The 24355-nt window shown below is 41.8% G+C and overlaps 1 protein-coding gene across 1 annotated transcript; it reads left to right on the forward strand.

Moving 5' to 3' along the window:
* The first annotated feature begins 4985 nt into the window (after positions 1 to 4985).
* Positions 4986 to 17520, forward strand: AGA (aspartylglucosaminidase). The gene is made up of 9 exons (XM_053402823.1): positions 4986 to 5190; positions 7237 to 7390; positions 8514 to 8626; positions 10154 to 10266; positions 12183 to 12300; positions 14540 to 14615; positions 15861 to 15968; positions 16560 to 16693; positions 17345 to 17520. Exons 1-9 carry the CDS (start codon positions 5049 to 5051, stop codon positions 17443 to 17445), a joined length of 1059 nt encoding a protein of 352 aa, XP_053258798.1. The 5' UTR covers positions 4986 to 5048; the 3' UTR covers positions 17446 to 17520.
* Positions 17521 to 24355: the final 6835 nt, after the last annotated feature.

A 24355-nucleotide genomic window follows, 5' to 3' on the forward strand; every position in this document is an offset into this window, starting at 1 on the left:
ATATATTGCACACGAAACCAGGACCATAACAGACCAACATATCATTGCAGCAACATAATCTTCCCTAAAATGCAAATAATTACATAGGACAATTCCATAAACGAGACAGTGAGTCACAATTACCAGGTAATATCTAGGAACGTGCTTTTCAATGAAACAAACTATTATTAGAGTAAAATAAGGAAACATACAGAAATTTGGGTTTTAAACTTCATTTGTACTGGACCCCAACGTCTGGCATGTATCAGGCCCTCAGAGGCAGCTATCATTCGAAACCATAAAGCAGTAACATTATAAACACAATAATAAAACAATTGCTGCTGCAGTATTAGATTGTAAGGGCCTTTGAAATAGCTATAAATAAAGGCCCTCTTCAAAACACTTAAAAGCCATCAGTGAATGTCGCTGACTTTCCACCTGATGGAAGAGGTTCCCCAGAGTGGATGTCACAACTGAGAAGGTCCTGCCTCTCATAGCTTTCAGCTTTGCTTTCAAAGGCTGAGGCCCTTGGAGAAGGGTCTCATAAATTTACCCAAGCACACCAGACGACTCATATGGGAGGAGATGACCTTTGAAATATCTGGTCCTGGGACATACAGTGGTACCTCAGGTTACAGACGCTTCAGGTTACAGACTCCGCTAACCCAGAAATAGTACCTCGGGTTAAGAACTTTGCTTCAGGATGAGAACAGAAATTGTGTGGCGGCAGCGGGAGGCCCCATTAGCTAAAGTGGTGCTTCAGGTTAAGAACGGACCTCCGGAACAAATTAAGTACTTAACCTGAGGTACCACTGTAGAAGGAATAGCTAACCATCAGGGGGTTTTGAGGGCTGCATTGAACCATAGTCAACCCTCCAGGGGACATGTATTAAAAATAAGTGGGACCAAACTGTAAAAAATGGTATGTTGAGAATTCAAAGCTGCCTTCCAAAACTCTCTCCCATCATCTATTATATGCTATATTAAATCCTTTTTAATCATTCATTATTAAATTCACTTAAGACAAGCATGACCAAACTTGGCCCTCCAGCTGTTTTGGGACTACAACTCCCATCATCCCTAGCTGACAGGACCAGTGGTCAGGGATGGTGGGAATTGTAGTCCCAAAACAGCTGGAGGGCCAAGTTTGGCCATGCCTGATTAAGATAATAATAATATAAATTTAGAAAAATTAAAGGACGGATTTGGGGGAGGTGTCTTGGGGGTACAAAAGCAGTTAGAGATCACAGCTGGGAACCTATGGAACCAATAAATAATGTTATTTTCTTAAAAATGTAAAATGTTTTTAATTTGTTAAAAAATGAACAAAAGCCGAGGTCCTTGAGAAGACAAAAAACAACAAATTGAATTGCATTGGAAAACGCAATGTCTTTTGATGGCCTAGTGTCCCTCAGGTTGTTTGATGCAAAACAATGCACTTCCTTCTTTATGGAAGCATTCAAACACTGGCAAAACTAGTGATAGAGATTTCAGATGTTATCAATAGACTTGATAGATTATTCCGGGCAGCCTTCATCCAGAGAACAGGATATTCAATTTTAAAAATTCAGCTATTTCTTATAGACATGGTTCACAATGACACACATAAATGAAACTTCAAGTTACATATTATACCGTATTTTTCACTCTATAAGATGCACCAGACCACAAGACGCACCTAGTTTTTGGAGGAGGGAAACAAGAAAAAAAATATTCTGAATCTCAGAAGCCGGAACAGCAAGAGGGATCGCTGAGCAGTGAAAGCAGCAATCCATCTTGCTGTTCTGGCTTCTGGGATAGCTGCGCAGCCTGCAATCGCTCCATAAGACGCACACACATTTCCCCTTACTTTTTAGGAGGGGAAAAATGAGTCTTATAGAGCAAAAAATACGGTAATTGCATACATGGTCTTGCAAGAAAGCCACTTTCATATTTCACAGAAATTGAAGTTGTTTTTTTAAAACCTAATAAACAAAACGTTCCCACTGGTCATAACAATCTCTCCAGCCCTGCAATTTTAAAAAGATCTGGAAACAAAACTGATTACTACACATTAAGCATCTACTATATTTTTTTGGAAATGATTTGTCTGTCTGTCCAACTGTTCTCTGTTGGTTTGGATGCTTATCATTGCCAAACTCAGCACAAGGTTTCCTGAGATGGGGCTAGCAATCATCAACATTTGGAAACTGGACACCATTTTGAATCAAGATGGAGGACTGAAATATAATTCAAACATGACTGACTTTTTGCCTTGGGTTTGATTGTTTCTCTAGCTATTGTCACCAAACTTGGCATGAAAGGTGTGGGCAGTAGTCTCCATCAATGTTTGGTGCCAGGCAACATATTAAATCAAAATGGTGGACCAAAACATGACTTTGGCATAACATCACCATTTTGAGGGGTGCGGTCCAAACTCACAAATTACACTAGTCACTTAAAAATCACAATTTTGGGGTACTACAAATTCCCAGTGATAGGTACTCCCCACTAGCAGCATATAATTTAGCCTGAGTGAGTAGAACATGTATATGATTGCTACTTTTTATCCTCCTACTTAAGTCTGCATGTGGAGGCTGCATACATCAAAATTATTATTCCCTTAAGAACAGCATGTATATATTATCTAGGTATTTACCACAGCATAATTGTCTATGCTTTTTTTTTTCTTGCTACAATTGAGAATTGGGGTGTGTGTGTGTGTAATGGAGCTCACTGAAAAATAACTGTTGTTTTTGTCTGCTTGTTTGAGAACAGATATTCATTGTGTCGCTTTTTAACTTTTCTCTCCATTTAACCACTTACATGTTTCACTCCCCCCCATGAAAGTCTATAAAAAAAGAATAGGGTAGGAATACAAAGTTTCATACCAGAAATGAACTAACATCAGTATGTTGGCTAAATTATATGTTGTTGTTTTTTCTGGACTTCCTGTAATATCATCCTTATGGAACTTCTGAGGCAAAGGTCAAGTTATTGCAACTCTCAAGCCTTTATGGGTTTTATTATTTTTTGCAGACTTTTATAATAATAGGCTGTGAGGTAACTAGTCTTCAAAAGCCTCCAGCACCTTTTGTCTCTTTTTGTTGTTCTAATAATAATAACATAGCCTCAGGCTTTTTAAAATAGCTTGAACGCTCTAAAAATATGCATGCATCTTCAAAACTTATCTTGTCTTACATGAGGTCCTGCCAAGTTGTCTTCCCATTTTTAAGAAATATGAACTATACATATGGAACCAAATTAACCTCTGGCACTTCTCCACTATGTAGGAGTATATTCTGCAAGTGAAATAATATTATAAACGAAGTGCATTTTCAGGACAGTTATTCCGAAACCTGAAGTAACACCTGTACCTAAAAAACAAATACAGCTCTAAATTATGCGTTAATTTAGTATTCATATTCATGTGTAGAATTGTGTTTGCCACTATTGTATAAGCATCTCTGTGACGACTTTCTGTGCTCTCGTGTTGAAAATAATAATAATAAAAGGGGGTGTGTGTGAGAAACGAAAGTGTTTTTTCCTCAGTAGTTATTCTATAACCTCCCTGCCACTGAAAAGTAGCATCAGCACCTGATTTATCCTAGGTGACTGACTGGGAGTTACTGCTCATATGAGGCTACTCCTGTTATAACTCCTGTGAAAACAGGACATTCAATCCAACTAACGGCCAAACTGCATGTTATGATAGTCACACAGTTTGCCCTTAAGTGGAGGATTTTCCTCCCCCAACTTGTATCTGCAATGGGTCTGATCTGGACTAGCAATCCTCCCCCTTCCCACTTGCTAACACACACATGCAAACGCAAGTGCAGTTATTCTGTGGTGTTTAAAATATTTTATTTTGTCACTGTCATCATGTATTTGAAGTGGACAATCTCAGGTCTAGGGACCCAATGCGGCCCTCCAGACTTCTCTTACTGGCCCTTGGGATGCTTCCTTAGCCATACACACATCCTTTCTTCCCAGGACACAATCCTCACCGGTTTGCTTTACACCTTCCTTGAGTGTTTTGTCTGGCTAGAATATGACCTTCAATGACTCTTAAGTGGCCTGGATGGAGGATAAACAGCCGTTTTAGAATGTGAACAATCAGATTATTCCTTAGGGTGGGAATGATCATATATGCAAATATAGGGTGGGGGACACCTGTCTTGACAGCAAGTACATGTGAAAAGGATCTAGGGATCTTAGTAGACCAAAACTAGTATGAGGGCAAACTTAACATGCATCAATAGTATGATGCAGCGGCAGAAAAAGCTAATGCTATTCTAGTGTCCAGAGTAAGGGAAGTAATATTTTGCCTTGGTCACACTTCACCTGGAGTCCTGCGTCCAGTTCTGGACACCACAGTTCAAGAAGGATATTGACAAGCATGCCAATGAGGGTGACCAAGACAATAAAGGGTTTGGAAACCAAGCCTTATGGGGAGGCATGAACAGGTAACCCGAGGCTGTAACTCTCTCTAGGCAGCACCAGGTGCCTAATCCTTGCTTGCCTGTCTCTGGCATGCTGGGGAGACGTGCTGAGTGGAGGAGGGACCCTTCAACAAACACACACACACACACACACACACACACACACCATCTGAAATATACTCGGAGTCGAGTGTGAATTTCATGCTCTTTATTCAGCTCGTAGTAACGGACGTTTCTCTCCTTCGTGGCGTGCAAAAGATGAAACATAAATGCAAACAAGCGCTTAGTCAGGCACCAACTCTGCGAAGCAACAGGAGCGGCCTATTAAGGCGACTAAGATGGTCTCACCAACACCCCTCGTGGAACTCTCGACGATGGTTCCCCCTCTAGCTCTCCAGTGCTGTTCTGATGAGAGGACGGAGAGGCCCCGCAACTGCCGCTCGGAGAGTAAGGGCGTCTGGAGTGAGAAAGAGGAACCGCGCGGCGCACCCAGAAGGCGGAACTTGCCACCAGAGGCCGCTCCGCGCAAGACTTTTACGGGCGCCACAGTCTCCGCCCTTCGCGGGCTACTGCGCGTGCGGCCGCTCCGCCGGGTGGTCACGGGATGTGGGGCTGACAGGGGAGCGACTCAGTGGGGCTGGCGGAGCCATGGGGCGCGGGAGCCGCCCGCGGGGACCTTTCTTGCTGCCTCTGCTGCTGCTGCTGCTGCTGGCGGCGGTGGCGAGCGGCGACGCGCCCTCGCTGCCTCTGGTCCTCAACACCTGGCCCTTTAGGAAAGCCGCCGAAGCAGGTGCTGTCTCGCTTCCTCCAGGGCTTCCGTGGTTGCGCAGAGGAGAGGCTCGAGCGGGCGGGGAGGAACCCCTCGCCCCGTCCTAGGTTTGCCCCAAACTTTGTTTGGGCTCCCCCACCCCGCACCCCGTTTTCTAGATTCATGATCCAGCCCGGGTCTCAGCGCCACATCTGCAAAGATCCTTGCAGGCGGTTGTGTGCGTGCTGCATGCTGGCATCTGTGGGCTGGGAGAACATCGCACGCTGGCATTAGATGCCTCGTGCAGGATGTGTTGAGCCTTCCTAAAGTCAGGCGTTGAGGAGAAACAGAAGAGCAAAGCAGTCGCTTTTTCGGAGCCCAGGCCCTCAGATCACTTGGGGCTAGTGAAGCAGTAAGGAGGACCCCCTGCTTGGAGGGTGGGCGAGGAATTCAAGCTAACCAGATTTGGGCTGGTTGGAGAGGGAGACTTCACCTTCAGCAGTGTCCTGCCGGACCCTGGGACCCAGTTGTTCTCTCCTCCCACTCCCCCTTTTTCTTATTTACTGGAGCCACTATCTCAGTCCCAAAAATCTGGTTGGGCTTGTCTTTGGGGAGAGGAGGGGAAAGGCATTATGTGCATGTTCAACAGTGCTCTTTTTTTAACCAAGACTTAATGTTTGCAGTGAAATACGAGAAAGGGTGGTGACAGTTTAAGCCTGGTCAGATGAACTAGCCGTCCACACTGCTGCTGTTAAACTTCCTTGGCTTTTCTCTGCTACTTTCCTCTTCCTTGTTTGGTGTGGGACATTTTATGTTCTGGTTTAGCAAGAAATAATCTACATTACTTAGTGCACGTTGGTCACCTTCTTAGTGTAGCACTGTTACAGGCAGGGCACGTCCCCCCTCCATTTCAGTGTAGGTCTTTTGGGGAAGGGGTTCTGATCCACAGTAATGTGGCAGAAGGGCTCTTAGCGTGGCATTTTATTAACACTGGAAACACTGGTGTGCTGCTGTGTCTGCAGAAGTTCAGCTTGTGCTGTGTTCTGTATTAGCTACATAATTTGGTCTACTAGGCCACAGCAACATCTTGTGGCCAGTTGTGCAACATAGATTTCTGCTGTCAGTTCTTGTTGTGGGTGTCTTCACTGGATTCATAACAGCAACATCAGACAGTGCACAGATATGATTTTACACAGTGTGTAAAAAGCGTACTCACTTCCTTCTAGTGAGTGTGCATGCATCTGGGAAAAGATGAATGAGTCCTCTCCCTTGCCCAATATATCCATAAAGTTTGTGCTAAAGTCCATCTTGAGGAAATTCTTGCACCATAAGTGACATGCCTGGCTTGTGAAGGAAGCATATGGAGCAACATTAAAAGGTTTTAAACCCCTCAGTGAAATGCCATACAAATGGTTTTTTAAAAAAAAATTCCCCTTTAACTAGCACATTGTTGCCATATAGTAAGGGTTATCCCATCTCCACCCAGCCCTCCACCCCCAGTCCATTCCTGTTTTGCTGCAACTTGATACAGACATGTAGCCAGGAAAACTTTCCCCGCCATTTATCACCATGCCAGAAAAAGCTTCCCCACTTAAAAGAGCAGGGCCAGGTTTTTTTATTATAAAAAATGGAAGTTATCTACCCTTGTGCTGCTTTGCTTTTACTTCTAAACATAATTGGCTCATTGGAGACTCTGGGCTTGAAGAGAAAGAAATTAGAATGGACTCAACATTTGTCACATCAGACAAACAGGCCATTTTTAATCTATAGCTTGCTTGCCAACTGTGGCTGATGCCAGATTGGCAGGGCAGGGGGAGAATACAATGAGAAGCAGACAGTTGACAATTAATGTCTAGGAATCCCTGGTTTACGGGTTTTGCCACTGATGCTGCATTCCCTGAACATGATGGATTTAGTTTTCTTGTATTATTGACCAGCCTCCATAAAATCAGGACAATGAACACTTACACATTTGCTCTGTACTCTGTATTCTAGGGATGGGAATTGGGGGTGTGCTTTTTAAGAATATGACTTCTACGTACTTTACATGTGGAGTGTGTGGGATTTTGTTGTTGTTGTTCCTTTCAGCTTGGAGTACCTTACAGTCTGGTGGTTCTGAACTGGATGCAGTAGAAAAAGGCTGTGGTCAGTGTGAAGTTGAACAGTGTGATGGAAGTGTGGGTTATGGAGGACACCCAGATGAACATGGAGAAACAACATTGGATGCTATGATTATGGATGGGTAAGGAATCCCACATCATTCCTAACAGGCATAGGGGTTCTGCTATCAATTGCACGCAGCTCCTCCATGTTCAGAATCTTCCCCATTCACTTCAAAGAGTAGACAGTTTTGTTCTTGCTGCCCTCTCCATTGAAAAGCTGATGGGAACCTATGAGCCCAGAAGGGCGTGCGTGCATCTGAGACTGACTGGGCTGTTACTAGGGATGGGGTTTTTCTTCTAAATCTTTATGTCAGTCTTATCCACACATATATATTTTTTTCTAGTTTCTGTTTCACTCCTTGATCTCAAGAAGTACAGTTTCTTTACTGGCTTATTGCATTATTATGCACATTATTTCATACACACTCCAGGGTCTCTAAAGTAACTAGCAGATAAACAAACATATGGCAATGTATGTAACTGGCCCTGCTCTCATGAGAAGCTGTGCACTAGTAGCAATAGAGTGTATGCATTTGGTTTAGCAAGTCAGGTTTAGCTCTATTTTTTCCTATCACTAAATATGCTTTAAAATGTCAGTTTAAAGAGAGCACATGCCCATCTGAACTGTAGTCTATAGCAGTGGTCCCCAAACTTTTTTACCCACAGACCACTTGCAAATTGTTGAGGCTGACCACTTAAATGGTTTTTTCTGCCTACTGTAGCAATCGTACTGTGCTAGATGCTGTATGAATTTTAATTGTGTCTTTATTGCTGCTTTAATTTCCTGCATATTGCATTTTATTCTATTACAATGTGAATTCCATAGAATTCACATTATAATACATTAAAATGCAATATGAGAAATTAAAAGCAATTAGACTGCAGTTAAAGTCAGAATGAATATTTAAAACAATAGATGTGTTATATTCAACTACAAATCCACAGACATGCCACAAACCACCTGAATAAACCACTCATGTTCTGTGGACAGTCATTTGGGAATTCCCCATCTACAGGTTCAACCCATTTAGTCTAATGGGATTGCAAGTAACGTTTGGACACCAATCTTCATTTTTACACTTATCTCATGCTTGTCCTTTAGATGTGGCATACATTATTCTTATACTCTGTGTTTCTTGATTTAAACTTAAGACTCTGTTTGTCTGTTTTGCTTTTGGGTACATTTGTCTGTCTTTGGTCCAGTAATACCATGGAAGTTGGGGCAGTAGCTGATCTCAGACGTGTAAAAAATGCTATTGGCGTGGCACGGAAAGTGATAGAGCATACTCAGCACACCTTACTGGTTGGAGAGTCAGGTAACTTCCTTCATTTTGCTCCCTTGAAATTTTGGCTCCGCCATGCAGTGGTGGAAGGCAGCTGCTTCTGTCCAAATGAAGTTAAGTTGCCTTGCTGGTGTCAAGAACTTTGTCACGAGTTGGTTGTGACAAGTTACTTGATTTCATTAAGATACAGTGCAATGCTTTAGCGCAGGTGTGGGGAACCTCTGGCCCTCCAGATGTTGCTGAATGACCACTCCCATCATGCTCGCTGGGGCTGGTGGGAACTGTCGTTCAGTAACATCTGGCAGGCCAAAGGTTCCTCACACCTGCTTTAAATGGATAGGGGCCACTGTGCTCTGGTTTGACTTGATAGTTTATTTCTGCCCTCTTCAACATGCACTCCAGTCTCATTAAGTTCACTGTTTTGTTTTGTTTGTTTATTAAATTTCTATACTGCCCTTCATCCGAGGATCACAGGGTGGTTTACAGTATAAACACACACACACATACACACATTGGCAGCCGGTGCAGTTGAGCCAGGATTGGTGTTATATGCTCAAACCATCTTTCTACGGTTTTTATCGTAAATTTCGAGGCATCTTCAGAGGCAGGCCCATGTATAACACATTGCAGTAATCGAACCTAGAGGTGTGGTGTTTACTCCCAGTTTAGAAAGGTTCCTTCTCCTCAAGGTGGGCAGTTGAGGCATTTTTGTTCTGCCAAATTTTTGATGTGTTAATTTTATCAAATTATGGTTTGTTTGTGTATTTATTATTACTGAATTCTCTTGTGTGTAGAAGAGGGTTTTTGGTTTTTTGTATACTTGGTTGGGGAACTCTTTTTGGAGACCAAAGGTAAATGTTTTTTATAGATTAAAATAATAAATTTGTATTGAATCGCAGACTTCAGTGAAAAAACTCATCACTGATTTTTGGAATTTTAGCATTAGAAATTATTCTTTAAAAAGTATAGCTGCAACAGATAGCTCAGAAAGGATTCTGTGAAAACACAAGCTGTGACAGTTATAAATATGATGTCCCCAAAAGCACTTTTCTCTTTTAAAAATTTATGGTAACAGGAAAAAAATAGAAACATACTTCAGATATATTAGATAAAAGCAACAGGATTTTTTAAAAAAAATTATTAATACAGTCTAAAACATTCTACTTTTAATTCTTAAAGTTTCTATCTGACAGTGTAGTGGAACTTTGCTGTTTCTTATCACAAGTCTTTCATTTATGGATTCCATGTTGCAAATTCATATACTTCCTCTTAGTTTGCTATCAGTCTTCAGCATTCTGAAGCCCCCTGATATATGTTCTTGTTCTAGAAAATGAGAAAGGCATGTCTGTTGAGGACATAATCATAATAACGTATACACTTGTATAGGGCAGTGACTTGGGCTCTGACTGTTGTAATACTATATGAAAATGGTTTACAAGTGCCATGCCGTGTTTTCATAGGGATCTCGATGAGCTGAAAAGTGTCCTCTTGCACGCTTGTTGAATTGCAAATACAGTTACATAGAAAAAGAAATTACTCATTATTTTCTGTTCCATAAAGCCTCACTATTTGCGGAAAGCATGGGGTTTCCAAGTGAAGACCTGACTACACAGAGCTCTCTTTCAATGTACTTACAGTGGCTTAATCGAAACTGTCAGCCAAACTTCTGGAAGGTAAAGCACAACTTCCACCCCTGTTTTTTCTTGTTTTATAAACTTGGTGGCTACATTGTATTAAATATTGTTCTGCCACCACTCTTGGAGGCAGTATGTCTCTGAGTGCCAGCTGCAGGGAATTGTAAGCGAGGAGAGTGTTGTTGCACTCAGGTCCTGCTTACAGGCTTCCCATGGGCATCTGGCTGGCCACTGAGAACAGAATGGTGGACCAGATTGGCCTTGGGCCTGATCCAGCAGGGCTCTTCTTATGTCTGCAACATTCCCAGCACCCCACTCCATCATTGGAGCAAGCTGCAAGGGAAGAGGAATGTGCTGTGTACCAAAGAACAAATGTATGTGAATGTGTACAAGAGAGTTCTCCGATGGAGCTAGGCCTATGGAGCCAAAAGGTCCTGTTGATCAGCTTTGAGGGTCCTGCTCTTCGGTTCTCTTTGGCCTCCAATCGAGCTAGAATTGGTCACTGCTGATACCAGCTTCTGCTAACCAGTTCAACTTGAATCCTTCCACTGCATCTGATGCTTGCTGTTTCATATTGTCTGCCTTGTAAGTGTTGGGCACCTGATAATCCTATCTGTGTCCCCCTGCCATCAGTGGACAGTTGCTTTTAATGAGTTTTATGTACCCAGGGACTTCCCCATGTTCTTCTATTCACCAGATCCTCTGTGGGAGCTAGGTTTAAGCTTCTTGGTTATCTTTCTCATATGTTTTCAGCTCTTCCCCCACCTTGGAACTTTTAAGCTTTGTGCCATGATTAGAATCCACACATTGTTATTTCATATAAACAATCCCAAGTTCTGCCTGCTGTTTGCCTTATTTTTAAAATCCTAAACTATTTTTATGTTCTGCTTAAGATTTTTTTTAATTGCCTCTAGGCATGCATCTGGAATGCAAGTTCATTTTAAGATCTGCTCTGAGCCTGCTGTGATCCTGATAAGTGTGTAACCATTAAATCTATGTGGACCCGTTCAGCATGGGCATTTTTTGTTTTTATGCTATGTCACTCAGATGTATAACTATGGGCACACTTTAAAAAAAAATCCTATTAGATATTTACTGTTAAGAAATATAATATGGAACTCCAGTACTATTCGTTTATCATTGAATCGGAAGCCTATTGTGATTTGTGTAAAATGTTTTCTTCCTTCATTCTGCATGCAGATCCCATCCTCTTGACTATCTATACCCTTCAAGTTATCCCTGCAGAAAACACAGGCTATGTAGAAACCTGTAGAGGGACCTCTGCACCCAAGATCATAGGAAGAAAGTTGAAAGATAACAATCTTTAAGGCTAGCAGGAGAAGTCTGTGTGGCTGAAGCAAAGTCTTTCTTAATTATTTTAACTTGAGCCACCAGCAAAAGGGGAAAAAATAGGGTGTGTTAGATTGTAAAGGGTTTAGCAGGGTATGTGGATTGGAAGTAGAGCAAGTTGAATTATCCGGCTTCAGCGCCTTTAGCCGTATGGTTTGTCTATAAAGTTGTCTCATCACAATCAGCATGGATGCTCATGAGGATTGAGAAAAACTGATCTTGAATTATAGCGGTAGGTGGTAAGACAAATTATCATGCTGGGTTTTTTGCACATAGAATGTTGATGTATTATTTCTCTACTGGCTGTTCATTGTAGGAAACATTTGCAAATCACATAACGTGGAATCTGAGCGGGGCTGCGATAACTAGAGTGTTTTGAGTATTGAGTTACTCTAAATTGAGGGAGATGCTTTTGTCTGTTCATTGTTTAAAGCATCTGAGCTACAGTAATTTGCCTTCGATGAAACTTCTTCATCCTTGGCATATACAGAAATCTTACACTATTCTTTTAGGATGACGGGGGGGAGGGAGAGAAGACAGGTTTGTTTGAAATGCCAGTTTGTTTTTCTTCCAAGATTTTAATGTGAATGAAACTTTGATTGCAGAGTGTGACGCCAGATGCTTCAAAATCATGTGGCCCATACAAGCAGGCTGCAAAGTTCACCAAAGAAGAGCGGAGTGTATCAAAGAAAAGAATAGATGTTCATAACCATGACACTATTGGTATGCCTTCTTGACAGCAGCTTATTTCATGCTGCAATCCCTCTGCTTGTTTTAAATGAGTCACCAAAGAAACTGAATGTGAATAATTTTAAGCGGGATATAAGGACACAATCCACTTAAGAACAAAGTCTGCCTGATGCAGAGATAACATCAGTGATTCAGCAAGACATTTCCCAAGCGTGAAGCCCTAGCACCCCATAATGTTGAATGCTGTGCTGTCAGATTACGCATAGTTGCCTCTCTGCTGGTTGTGGGGCTCTGCCCAGGAGGGTGAAACGCTACTGCGTGGAGGAGCCTTGAAATGGGGAGTCTTGAGGCTGATCATCAACAGCCTTGGATCCACTTGATCCAAAAGTTCCTCAGGCTTCTCATCTATGTCAATATGTTGCTGGCGTAGTGAAAAATTTCACGGAAGCCACCTTCCACCTTGGCCAGCATGAGTTGGCAGGACTTGGGATGTGGAATGACACCTGCCATGTTACCCCTCACCCCATTCTGTAAATCTCCCTACTTACTGTAGGAACCTGGCCTGTGCTTCTCTGTTTAGTTCTAGAATCAGGAATGTGACATTCTATTCCACTTTCACCCTTCCTTCCCAGTCCCCGTACATTCATACATTAATTCTACAGATATATGATGAGCATTTTTTAAAAAATATGCACATGGTCTGATGAGGCGGAACTTGTGTTAGTAGAACATGATTATCATCCAAAATCGAAGCACCACTTTGTTTTCAAGCAGGAACAACTTAATTTACTCTTTTTGCTTGCTAGTTTGCTGAACGTGCATCAAGAGTGCTCCTTCTTGAAGAAGTAATTTCAAAATGAGCTTATATATTCCAGTGAATTGATCATCCTAGTGGATATTCCAGAACTACATAGGTCTGGAAGTTTTTTTTTTTCAAATAAGCTCAAGTTTCAACTTTACATTTTGCAAAATTAGCTGAAGATGGGATGGGGCGGGGGATGACGACTTTGTTTGGATCCAGCCTCTTCCATCTGCGTAGTAATTAAATTTGGAATTTACAGAAGCACCTAAGTGACTTGGGAGCACAAGCCTCATTCCCAGACACTTAAGAGGCACTTCTAGTGTGATGATTAAATTCGTCACCACCAAGTAATTAGCATTTTAAAAATGTCAAATGCCAAGGTTCTTGCTAATCTAAAGGTGTGTCCTTATGAACTTTTGCACCTTGGCAGTTTGCCCAAGCCAGTGATTTATTCTTTGCTTCCCTTCTTTGGGAGGCAAAGAAAGAGCAAAACTGAACTAGGCTACTGTAGGCAGTTGCATTCTGTAGGCAAATTGCCTACTTGGCAAATAATTGAATGCAAACTTTGAACAATTGCTTCATGCTGTGTCAGTTAACACTATGTTTATGGCACTCGCTGCCTTCCAGTAGCCAGTGTGTGAATTATCTGGATGTGGGTCTATAAATTAACAATTAAGTGTCCTAAAATATGTATTTCCACACTTGAAGTGAATGATTATAATGCCTCCCATCTGAAGCCAGGAGCCAAAGCCCATGTTTCTGACTTAATCTGCAGAATTATGGGGCAGACTGTGATCCTGGTGATCATCTGTCTTCGCAGATGGAAGATTTTCTTTCTTTAAACAAAATAGATGGACTCTAGGGTGGAGTTACTCCAAACGTAAAAGAGGCCTAAGGAAGGCAAACAGTTCCCAGGTGAAGTGGATCCCATCACCATCTAGTTGTGATAAGAAAAGATTGTGGCGACTGTCGTATATTACCGGGAACTCTTAAAATAGGTGTGAGGGACCCCCAGCTTCCAAACCTGATTGCACCTGTCAGGCCTCCCATTTGGCCTTCAAGACCATTTTGGCCCAACTTCACACAGCTGCTGTCATATATGTTGTCAGTAGGGGCCAGGTCAAAACGTGGCTTAGCTGAAAAGGGGTTTGCAGGACCGGCTGATCAGCAGTGCCTACAAAGCACTATGTAAAACAATGGGCAAAATCGTGCTTTGTCCAAGGGTTACATTGCCCAGAATTTAGAAAGGGATTTCCTGAGCTCCACGCACCTGTCAAATTTTGCCTATGAGGGGATGGGGACATAAACATTGTAACTCACTGGTCAAACTCAGTTCCCCACTTCTGTCTGAAGGACAGCAGGAGTCTGGTCTGTTTTAAAGGGTGGTCGCCTAACATTACCCCTATTCAATTAACAAAATAATTAACCCATAATGCTGCTTCTAAATTCTCCACCTGTTTTCATTTGTAGGCATGATTGTGATTGGTCAGAATGGAAGCATTGCTGTGGGGACGTCAACAAATGGTGCAGACCACAAAATTCAGGGGTTAGTGTCACAATAAAATCAAGATTCCTTATTGGTGAGATTTGTTTTCCTTTCTTGAGTGCAGCTTATAGTAAGCATGAGTGTGTATGTGAACTGCTGCTGTAGTGGTAATGATTTTTATATCACTTGAAAGAAGGATTTTGTGGAAAAGTGGATATGTCAAGAATGCATGAATTTGTTTTCTGTCTTCTTCCTCTTCAATTCTATCCGTTTTAGAGCTGTGCTTGATTATATTGGATGTTTAAGTTAAGTGTTGCCTTGATATTTCAGCCCAGTTCAGCAAATATAATAATAAATATTGCTGTCCAAAAAGAATGGAATTGATGCCTGGGAAAACAAAATCTGCTATTATATACAGTGGTACCTTAGGTTACATACGCTTCAGGTTACATACGCTTCAGGTTACAGACTCCGCTAACCCAGAAATAGTGCTTCAGGTTAAGAACTTTGCTTCAGGATGAGAACAGAAATCGTGCAGTGGTGGCACGGCGGCAGCAGGAGGCCCCATTAGCTAAAGTGGTGCTTCAGGTTAAGAACAGTTTCAGGTTAAGTACGGACCTCTGGAACGAATTAAGTACTTAACCTGAGGTACCACTGTACTGAGACTAACCACTACATCTTCTTGAGGTGGTAAGCTTGTGTCTGGGCTGTACTGACTATAGTCAGAGACTCCCATGACTGAACTATCCTCTGCACAGAAAACTAAATGTTGGGGAGAAGCAATTCTGAGTTTTGTGGTTTTTGGTTTGGGGGGGTGTGTCTTATTTTTTAATGGACAAGCATTCTGTCATCTATTTTGCAAGGGAAATTCGAGCTCATAGTAGGAAACTTAGATATGCGCAATGAAAGTGCTCTGTATAGAAAAGTATGGAATGGACAAATGATTGGTGGGAAGACACCCCAAAAGCAGATCAGGATGAATGGCCTTTTGTCCTCATAAGCTGTCCTCCTAAAAAAACAGAAACAAATCTGAACGAACGCTCAGTAAATACCAGACATGGTGTAACCTCTGCCGAAGCTTTGTACGAGGAAATCTGGACGAATGCTTTGTCTGGCAGAGTCCTGACATTGTACATATAGCTCCGAGAAGTTTACTCGAGGCAGGCACAGGTTTACTACCTCAATGAGAAACACGCCTCAGCGTGTCTTTGTTGCTAGCTTGTTTGTGACTCTGTTGAAACTATCAGAATCTTTGCCCATCGCCCGGCTGTTTAATTGGATTAACATCACCTTTATCTTTCTTAGACGTGTGGGAGACTCTCCAATTGCTGGAGCTGGAGCATATGCAGATAGTACAGCTGGAGCTGCAGCTGCCACTGGAGATGGGGATTTGATGATGCGCTTCTTGCCCAGGTTTTTATATTCTGTGAACTCTTTGGGTCTTTTTGATACTGGGTTTAATTGTGAGACCACCCTGGGGTAAAAGATGGGCTTTGTATAGGCAAGCTCGGAAGCTGCGCTGCACTGCTTCAAGCCTTGGGGGTATCACTAGGCATGCCCATAGGTCCTTCGTGATGTAGAAAAACAACATCATCTTGGGGATGTTGCTTAGCCTTGTCCAAACAGTAGGATTTTGAACTAATAATAGCTATTTCACATTTCGTTTAAATATGCAGACTCTCTTTCTACAATCCTAGCCATAGAAGAATTTTGAAGGGAACTACCAAACCAGTCAATTATGAGTTTTTGATAACAGTTAGACCCAGAGGATTTGATCACAGTGGATCACTAGGGCCAAATCAAACCATTCCAGAGATAGGGAACCACCACTAAAAAGGCCCTGTCTTGGTTTTTTATCCTGTGTCAACGTTGGGGCAAGTTCGTGCAAGATTCCCTTTTTGTTATCAGCGGAGGAGGGTTTCCTCCTCCTTGGCGTACTATGCATACTATGACACTTGGAGAACCTTTGTGTTAATATCTGTTTGTTTATTTTTCTTAAATCAGCTATCAAGCCGTGGAGTATATGCGAACAGGAATGGATCCCACCATAGCCTGCCAGAAAGTTATTTCTAGAATTCAGAAATATGAGCCATACTTCTTTGGTGCCGTTATCTGTGCCAACGCGAGTGGAAGTTATGGTACGTCTGCCTCAGAAGTTTGTTTCATGCAAATTTATAGGTTGGAATAAGTTCGCAACACTCGGATTCTATGTTCGTTGCCCATTTGTCACATCAGCATGCAGGAAAGGGCTCAAAACAAAATATTCACTTTTTCGGGGGGAAACAGAGTCTGAGACTCTGCTTCAAAGCAATCCAAGATCAGTCATGCTGGGTATCTCATTATTGAGCCCTTGGATCACCATGCAGAATCATTTTGCTAATCGATATGACGTATTGGGTTAGGCTGCTCAGTGCACTTCTTTTATCTTTGATTTCCCACAGTTCTCCATTTGAAAGATTAGAGACCCGTGGACTCATTACATTTGCCAGTATTAAGATGTAAATTGAAACAAAATATACTAAACTTGGAATTATATTTTAGGTTGTGAGGGCTATAGTGCTAGCTGGAGGCTCTCTCGTCTTCAAGAGTTTAAAACAAGTGAAGGAAAGATGACTTTTTTTAAAGAAAGCGCAATGCTGGGTTAATTAAGGCTATAAAAGAACAATTGCACAATTGTAGTTGAATTAATAGTGGGATCCTTAGATGTTAAAAGCACAAGGAGACAGATTAATGCGCCTCTCATAGTTTGTTCTCTCTTTATTCTCTTATCTCTCCCTTTCCTGACACAGGTGCTGCCTGCAATAAAGTTTCAGGATTCACACAGTTTCACTTTATGGCTTCTAATCCCACTTTGAAGCAACCATCTGAGCAAATAATAGACTGCATTTAACACCCCCCACCCCCCCTAAACTTAAAGAGTTCACTGGAAGAAACGAAGAAGACAAAATTAAACTTTTGCCATTGCCGTTTTTTACAAAAATTTGTTGTGCACACAACTTCCCCATAAATTATAGCGCAGAGGGGTTACTGATTTGCGCCAAGGAGCCTATATTCTCTGTCTTAAGACTGTAATCTTTTGGCCCTTGGGAGGAGAGGGGGGCAGAGAAAGAGAGTGCCAGATCTCCACCCCCTAGGCTTTCCTGCTGCCCTACTGACATCAAAGAGAGAGCAGGAGCCATCGTCGTCTCATCCTCCTGACATGCTCCCAGAATGGGAAGATTTCCCCTCAAGATTTCTCATTAATTTCCTCCTTGTTATTTTCTATAGGGGGGCTAAATGTTCCAAACTAAATAAGGTAAAAGGATAGAGGAGGGTTTGCGTGTGTCTAGCAGGAAACTGAATTTTAGGTGGCCTTCATTCTCCGCCCATACAATTTAAGATTGTAGCCTTAATTTTGCTTTCCCGTATTGCTGACCCTTAAGTAAATTTAAACAGAATAAGCTGAGTAAAGAAATTCACTCAAATATATGCCGAGATATTTCTCAACTTCAACCAAAGCAGTCTACCGTCTGTGGGAGAGAAGAAATGAATGTGTCAAGCCCATGTACTTTGAACAAACCCTACCACAAAGCCTTCCTCTCAGCTGACTTCTGTTTTGAAAGATCCACCGGAGTTCTCTTTCCTATCTCTGAATGAGGAATAGCCCTGCTAGGACACTCTGAATATGTCCCTTCTCCCAGTAACAGCTGGAAATGCATCTTCAAGAATGGAGGAGAAATGCGACAGGACAGGGTTTCAATACTAGCTATTGTGGGAGGCGGGGCGGAAATGCTTTCCCCCGCTACGTACTGCTACATTCCACCTGATGTAAAAGAAACCACCTATGAAATATACAGCATGGGCTATATGAGTCCTGGAAGGACTGTTGGTTATGTTAATTGAGTATTGACATTTTCCCCATAAACACGTTCATTTTTAAGAACAATTTTTAAAATGTACAAATCCAGTCATTCCTTCTAGCAATTTACAAAATAATATTCCCCTTTTTACATGCTGGAGCTGCCGAGCCGCCACCCTGCTCTTGAATTTGTAGTGCCGTATTTTTTGCTCTATAAGACTCACTTTTTCCCTCCTAAAAAGTAAGGGGAAATGTGTGTGCGTCTTATGGAGCGAATGCAGGCTGTGCAGCTATCCCAGAAGCCAGAACAGCAAGAGGGATTGCTGCTTTCACTGCGTAGTGATCTCGCTGTTCTGGCTTCTGAGATTCAGAATATTTTTTTCCTTGTTTTCCTCCTCCGAAACCCCCCCCCCAAAAGATGGATACAAATAGCTGCTAATAAAGTCCTTCCTTGGACCCCTGTAAATTCCTTCCTAATTTACAATATCTCTGCAAAATGCTTCCCACCAGATCTGTTTCCAGACCATTTCAGCCCATAGGGCCAAAATCAAGAGCTTAGTTTCCAAAACCATGTCCTAGACCTGCTGTGTTTGGGTTACAACCAAGATCAGTATTAATGCCATCTTTGCCCTGGTGCAAGATGAACTTGCTGGACCCAAGTGCCATGCTTCTCATTTCACACCTTTCATAAGTAGTCTCTGGAACCTACAACCTGTTTTACTCAACCAGACCAGGTAAGAGATTTTGCCAATGACGATACTTTGAATAGCACTGATAAGGCTTCTACTTCTCCATCTTGATTTGCTCTTGAAGGACAGACCCACAGGTGCTGTGCTAAACATAGGAAGCTACTTTGTACTGAGACTGTTGGTCCATCTTCACATGCTGGCTGGCAGCAGCTTGCCAGGGTTTCAGACAGGAATATTCCCCAGCCCTATATGGAGATGTCTAGGATGATCCTGGGACCTTCTGCATGCAAAGCAGATGCCCTTCCACTGAGCCATGGACCTTCCCAAAGCACCATTAATCCCAACCTCCTTTTGGACCACTTTCCAGTACAGGTCCAGTTTCTGGAACCTAGTCTTCTTTGCAGAAACCTATTAAAAGGCATTTAAGGTATACATCCACTCTCAAGCCAGGATGCAGCTGCCTCTGTCAGCTCATTCCCTGTTACTTATCCCCATGACTCTGGAATACTGTATGTCTTTGTGTTGGTTTTGCTGGAAGCAGACTTTGCTCACACAGGGTTTCTAAGTGTAGGTCAAGTCCCTAAATGTATGGCGGTCAGAAATATTTGTTCATGTTTGTGTTGTTTAAGAGAATATTTCAGGTGACTTTCCTTTTTCCTTTTTTATTACCAGTGTTAACTAAATTGTTTCGGTGACGCCCATTAAGCTATTGCATCTGTATTTTGGAGATGTTTTCCTTAGGTGCGGCTTTGTGGAACATAACATTTGATTGGGAACATGCTTTTAAAACAACAACTGTCTCCTGAAGCAGGTCTTCAGACAAAATAAAACATTCTCTTTTTGTGTGTTTTGCAAGAGTAGGTCTTACCTGTTTGTTGTTATTTAGGTTGATCAGGACATACTAGTCCGAGGACATACTATTCATGAGACTGAATTTGGATTGTCTCATTGGATTCTAATGTTTCTAAAGGCATTTTTAAAATAAAAATAAATATGTGTTTCTTTGGGGCCATACACTCTTCTCACTGGAAGCAAAAGGTGTATTCTCTGGAGGCTAGGACCCGAACCAATGGCTTCAAGTTACAAGAAAGGAGATTCTGACGAAACATTAGGAAGAACTTTCTAACAGTAAGAGCTGTTCAACAATGGAACAGACTCCCATGAGAGGTGGCAGATTCTTCTTCCTTGGAAGTTTTTAAACAGAGGTTGGGTGGCCCTCTCTCATGTATGCTCTTGTTGAGATTCCTGCATTGCAGAGGGCTGGACTAGCGTCTCTTCCAGCTCTATTAATTATAAGGATGGGCCTTAATAGGCTTTAGCCTTTTCTTATGATTTTCCCCCTACAGCAGTCTTAACAATCCTGTAGCGTGCATATCTTCTTAGAAGTAAGCCTCATTAAGTTCAACTGACTACCAGCTAACTGATTATAGGATTGCAGCCTAAGTAAAATTTGCAGAGACAATCATTTTAATGATTCCGAATTTCATTTTATCTTGTGTGGAATGGCAGGGAGAGGGTTTCTTTGCAACATTAAAGGGGGGGGGGAATGGAAGCTGTCCTTTGTATTTGGATGAATTATTCTTCATGTATGTTTTGAGGATGAGAATCTCCTTTTAAGATTGCTCAAATAAGTACTTCTGAAGATCCCAGAGTCGGTGAATCTAAAACATTCCATATACCCCCTGCTTTGGAACAACCCAAATTATGATATTCCTTAATAGACTCTGTCCTAATAGCTTTGACATACTGTACCCAATGAAGATAATTTCTCCTTATCACCATTATTAATTAGAACGTGAGACATTAGCTGCAGTGTGGTTTAGGGAACCAATTAAAGGACAATAAGGATGGCAAGTGAAGTTGTAATTTTATTTGACTACTAAAGTATTAGCAACTGTATTGACTGAATTAGCTAGAACTAGTAATTTTGTCCTTCCGAATGGGGTAAAATAAACTTTGGGTACCCAGCTTACATTGTAGACTGCTATGCAGAAGTAGACTGCCTAGGGACAATCTCACTTCTGTGATAGTAAACAGTGACCCCATGTGAAATAGTCATGCCAGGCAGGGAATTGAACCCCAGGTTCCACCGGTTTTCATTTGACACTCTCATGCGGAATAGTCTGGTTGCCTGGATGAGCCTGCTTCACATATTATTGACATGAAGAGGCCTCCACACAATCGAGGGGCAGCAAGACCACACTGCTGGCATTGCCTCTGAGGTTTCATGGCTTTCTAAGTGTAGACATCTGCTTAGGAAGAGCTGCCCTATGTAGATCTCTCTGTGTGTAGGATTCCCCTGGAAGCTGGAATCCTCAGCATTCAGGATTCCAACTCCAAAGAAAGTCTCTGCAGATTGGCTTGTGCAGATGCCACAGCTAGTTCATGGATGATGAGGACAATTGTTCATCCTATACTTTTTCGTGCACTCCCCCATCAATTTACTAACCACAAGATGTCTGGGTCTGGATTTTTAAAGTGGATTTATGCTAGGGTGACGAGTGCTTTAATCTTTAATTCTGCAAACCTAAACCTAAAAAGCAGAGACATCACCTTGCCAACAAAGGTCCGTATAGTAAAAGCTATGGTTTTCCCAGTAGTGATGTATGGAAGTGAGAGCTGGACCATCAAGAAGGCTGATCGCCGAAGAATTGATGCTTTTGAATTATGGTGCTGGAGGAGACTCTTGAGAGTCCCATGGACTGCAAGAAGATCAAACCTATCCATTCTTAAGGAAATCAGCCCTGATTGCTCACTGGAAGGACAGATCCTGAAACTGAGGCTCCAATACTTTGGCCACCTCATGAGAAGAGAAGACTCCCTGGAAAAGACCCTGATGTTGGGAAAGATGGAGGGCACAAGGAGAAGGGGACGACAGAGGACGAGATGGTTGGATAGTGTTCTCGAAGCTGCCAGCATGAGTTTGACCAAACTGCGGGAGGCAGTGGAAGACAGAAGTGCCTGGCGTGCTCTGGTCCATGGGGTCATGAAGAGTCGGACATGACTAAATGACTAAACAACAACAACAAAGTTCTGGTATACACTTGAATCTCTCCTGCAAAATAGTGAAAGTCCGAAGGCATCCTTCGGGAGAGTTCCTATACCTTTATTGTGTAATGATGGAAGAATTCCACCCACCATATCATATGTCATTCAGCTGCAATTCTCCACAGCTCTAGGTAAATGAACCTTCTCAGGGTGTAGACCTGCCAGCCGCAATTCACATGAAAACAATGGAGTTATATGACTAACTGGAAATTACCATTGCCTCCCACCTCTGATTGCAGGAAGCTTTTCTAACTGTCTAACACTCTTCATGGCCTCTTCAGAATTAATAGCAACTTCTTATTAACCTAGTTTGTCCTGCACCAGACATGTCAAAAGTAAGGACTGCAAGATCTCAAGTCCAAAACGTCATTTTTATTGTTCCTAATAAGCTGGAAGAGTTTTCACAGGTTGTCAATTTGCCTGCATAGATTGGGCTTATGAGTACATGACATGCTCATCTACAACATGCCTACCTACATTCATATAATGGTACAAAATCCAAAAACATCTGTTGGTCTACTTCTGTCTATGATGGTTGCATTACTTCCATCCAGACCAGCGGCTGGAGAAAGTAAATTTAATTTGCTTGGAAACAGCAAAAGAAAATAGAGTCCTGAAAAGGAAAACAAAAGAAATGCTCCTTAACTAAGCTCTTGTATTTGAAGCAGTCATTTTATACACATCAACAAGCACTGTAAAGACCAAAGAAGAAAACTGTCATATTTCATGCCAAAGATGTCTTGTCTCTAGCAGAGATCCCTACTGTTCTGATAGCCATTGTTAAAATTATATACTGAACCCCTACAGTGATGTCCCACTCCAGGGGGAATAAATCAAAGGTCAGCTATACAGAAAACAAGACACTGCTCTCATTAAATAAGGGTGAAAATGGCAACGGCATCACCTTTCAAATGTTCAAGCTGGCACTACTTAACATAGGACTAATCTGCTTCTCACTCTGGTTGCTTGGTCATTGGGATTTAAAAACAACACAAAAGCAGGCCTTTAGTAAGTATGTGCATAGTATGGTAAATTAAAGAATGGTAAACAAATAGAAACCAAGCAAGCTGGCTAATAATAGTGTCTATTTGGCATGGAGAGCATATTAATTTATATTAACATTCTAAACTAGGATTTTAGCTCACCAGATCATTATAGAAGAAGGGTGATTTGCAACATACGTCACTGCACATTCCTGCTCATTTGGACCAGGAATTTAAGCAGGCACAATGCAGGTAAGCTGGTACAGTCAACAGGGGAAGGCAGACTTCAAGATTGCAGAATCTGTTTTGTTGAACAACTGGGAATCACAAAACCTTGCTGATCTATTTCAGACCATCCATAGATCTGCTAGGGCAGTGTTCTTCAACCTTGGTTTTCTGTATCTTGTTGGATTACAGTAATAAAATGTATGCCAACTTGAGCGCATTGAAGCAAAGTTGGGATATAAATAAATAGAAAGAGATAACTTTGGAATAGGAAACCTGAGGACAAAAAGTCCTGGCCATGATTTTTTCTTTTCTTTTTGGGATAAGGAAAAGCAACTTACAGCCATCAGTAAAAGTCCTCAATCAACCAGGCTCTTCTGTCAGTAAATACAGGCTGCGTACAATCACCTAAGTAGTCATTAAAGGACTCTTCTCTATTTGCGAAGACCACTCTACAGTAGATACCCGAACAATTACAATTAACAGACGAAAGTGCTACAGTGCTGAATGGTGTTTGATTAATAGCGGCCTTGTGGAAACTTTTCTTTCTTTTTCCTTCTAAAATCAAAATTATCAATTGTTTTCTATTACTGTGGAGAAAGCTTTACCAAAGACAAGCTGAGAGGTGGGGAAATGAATGTGTGCACAATGCACAATTTAACGAATTGTGGTATGCATGTTAAAGATGCATCACAAACACAAATTCAGCCCCACCATAGATTACCATACCTCACCACACGCTCCTTTTACATTACATGGAAACGATTCCAGTTATTTGTACAGTCTCATCTATGGGCATAATTTTTCAGAATGTGCCTTTACTGCTTAATGCTAAAAATGTAGCATGTTTTCCCAGCTATGTTTGGATATAAAAAAAGAACTGTATTTTGGATTGTATTTTTGTTGAAAGTGATCATTTCTGTGTGCAGAGATCATTCTGTGTGCAACTTAATGGTTAATTCTCTTAGTATTGAAGTCAACTGGCCAAGAGGGGTAGAGGTATAGCTTAGCAACTAG

Source organism: Podarcis raffonei, chromosome 9 (assembly GCF_027172205.1).
Source record: "Podarcis raffonei isolate rPodRaf1 chromosome 9, rPodRaf1.pri, whole genome shotgun sequence".
NCBI classification, from domain to species: domain Eukaryota; kingdom Metazoa; phylum Chordata; class Lepidosauria; order Squamata; family Lacertidae; genus Podarcis; species Podarcis raffonei.

Coding starts and splice junctions, on each gene's coding strand:
- AGA (XM_053402823.1), top strand. CDS start 5,049: ATGGGGCGCGGGAGCCGCCCGCGGGGACCTTTCTTGCTGCCTCTGCTG. Junction 5,191..7,236: donor TAGGAAAGCCGCCGAAGCAG/GTGCTGTCTCGC, acceptor TGTTCCTTTCAG/CTTGGAGTACCTTACAGTCT. Junction 8,627..10,153: donor CTTACTGGTTGGAGAGTCAG/GTAACTTCCTTC, acceptor TGTTCCATAAAG/CCTCACTATTTGCGGAAAGC.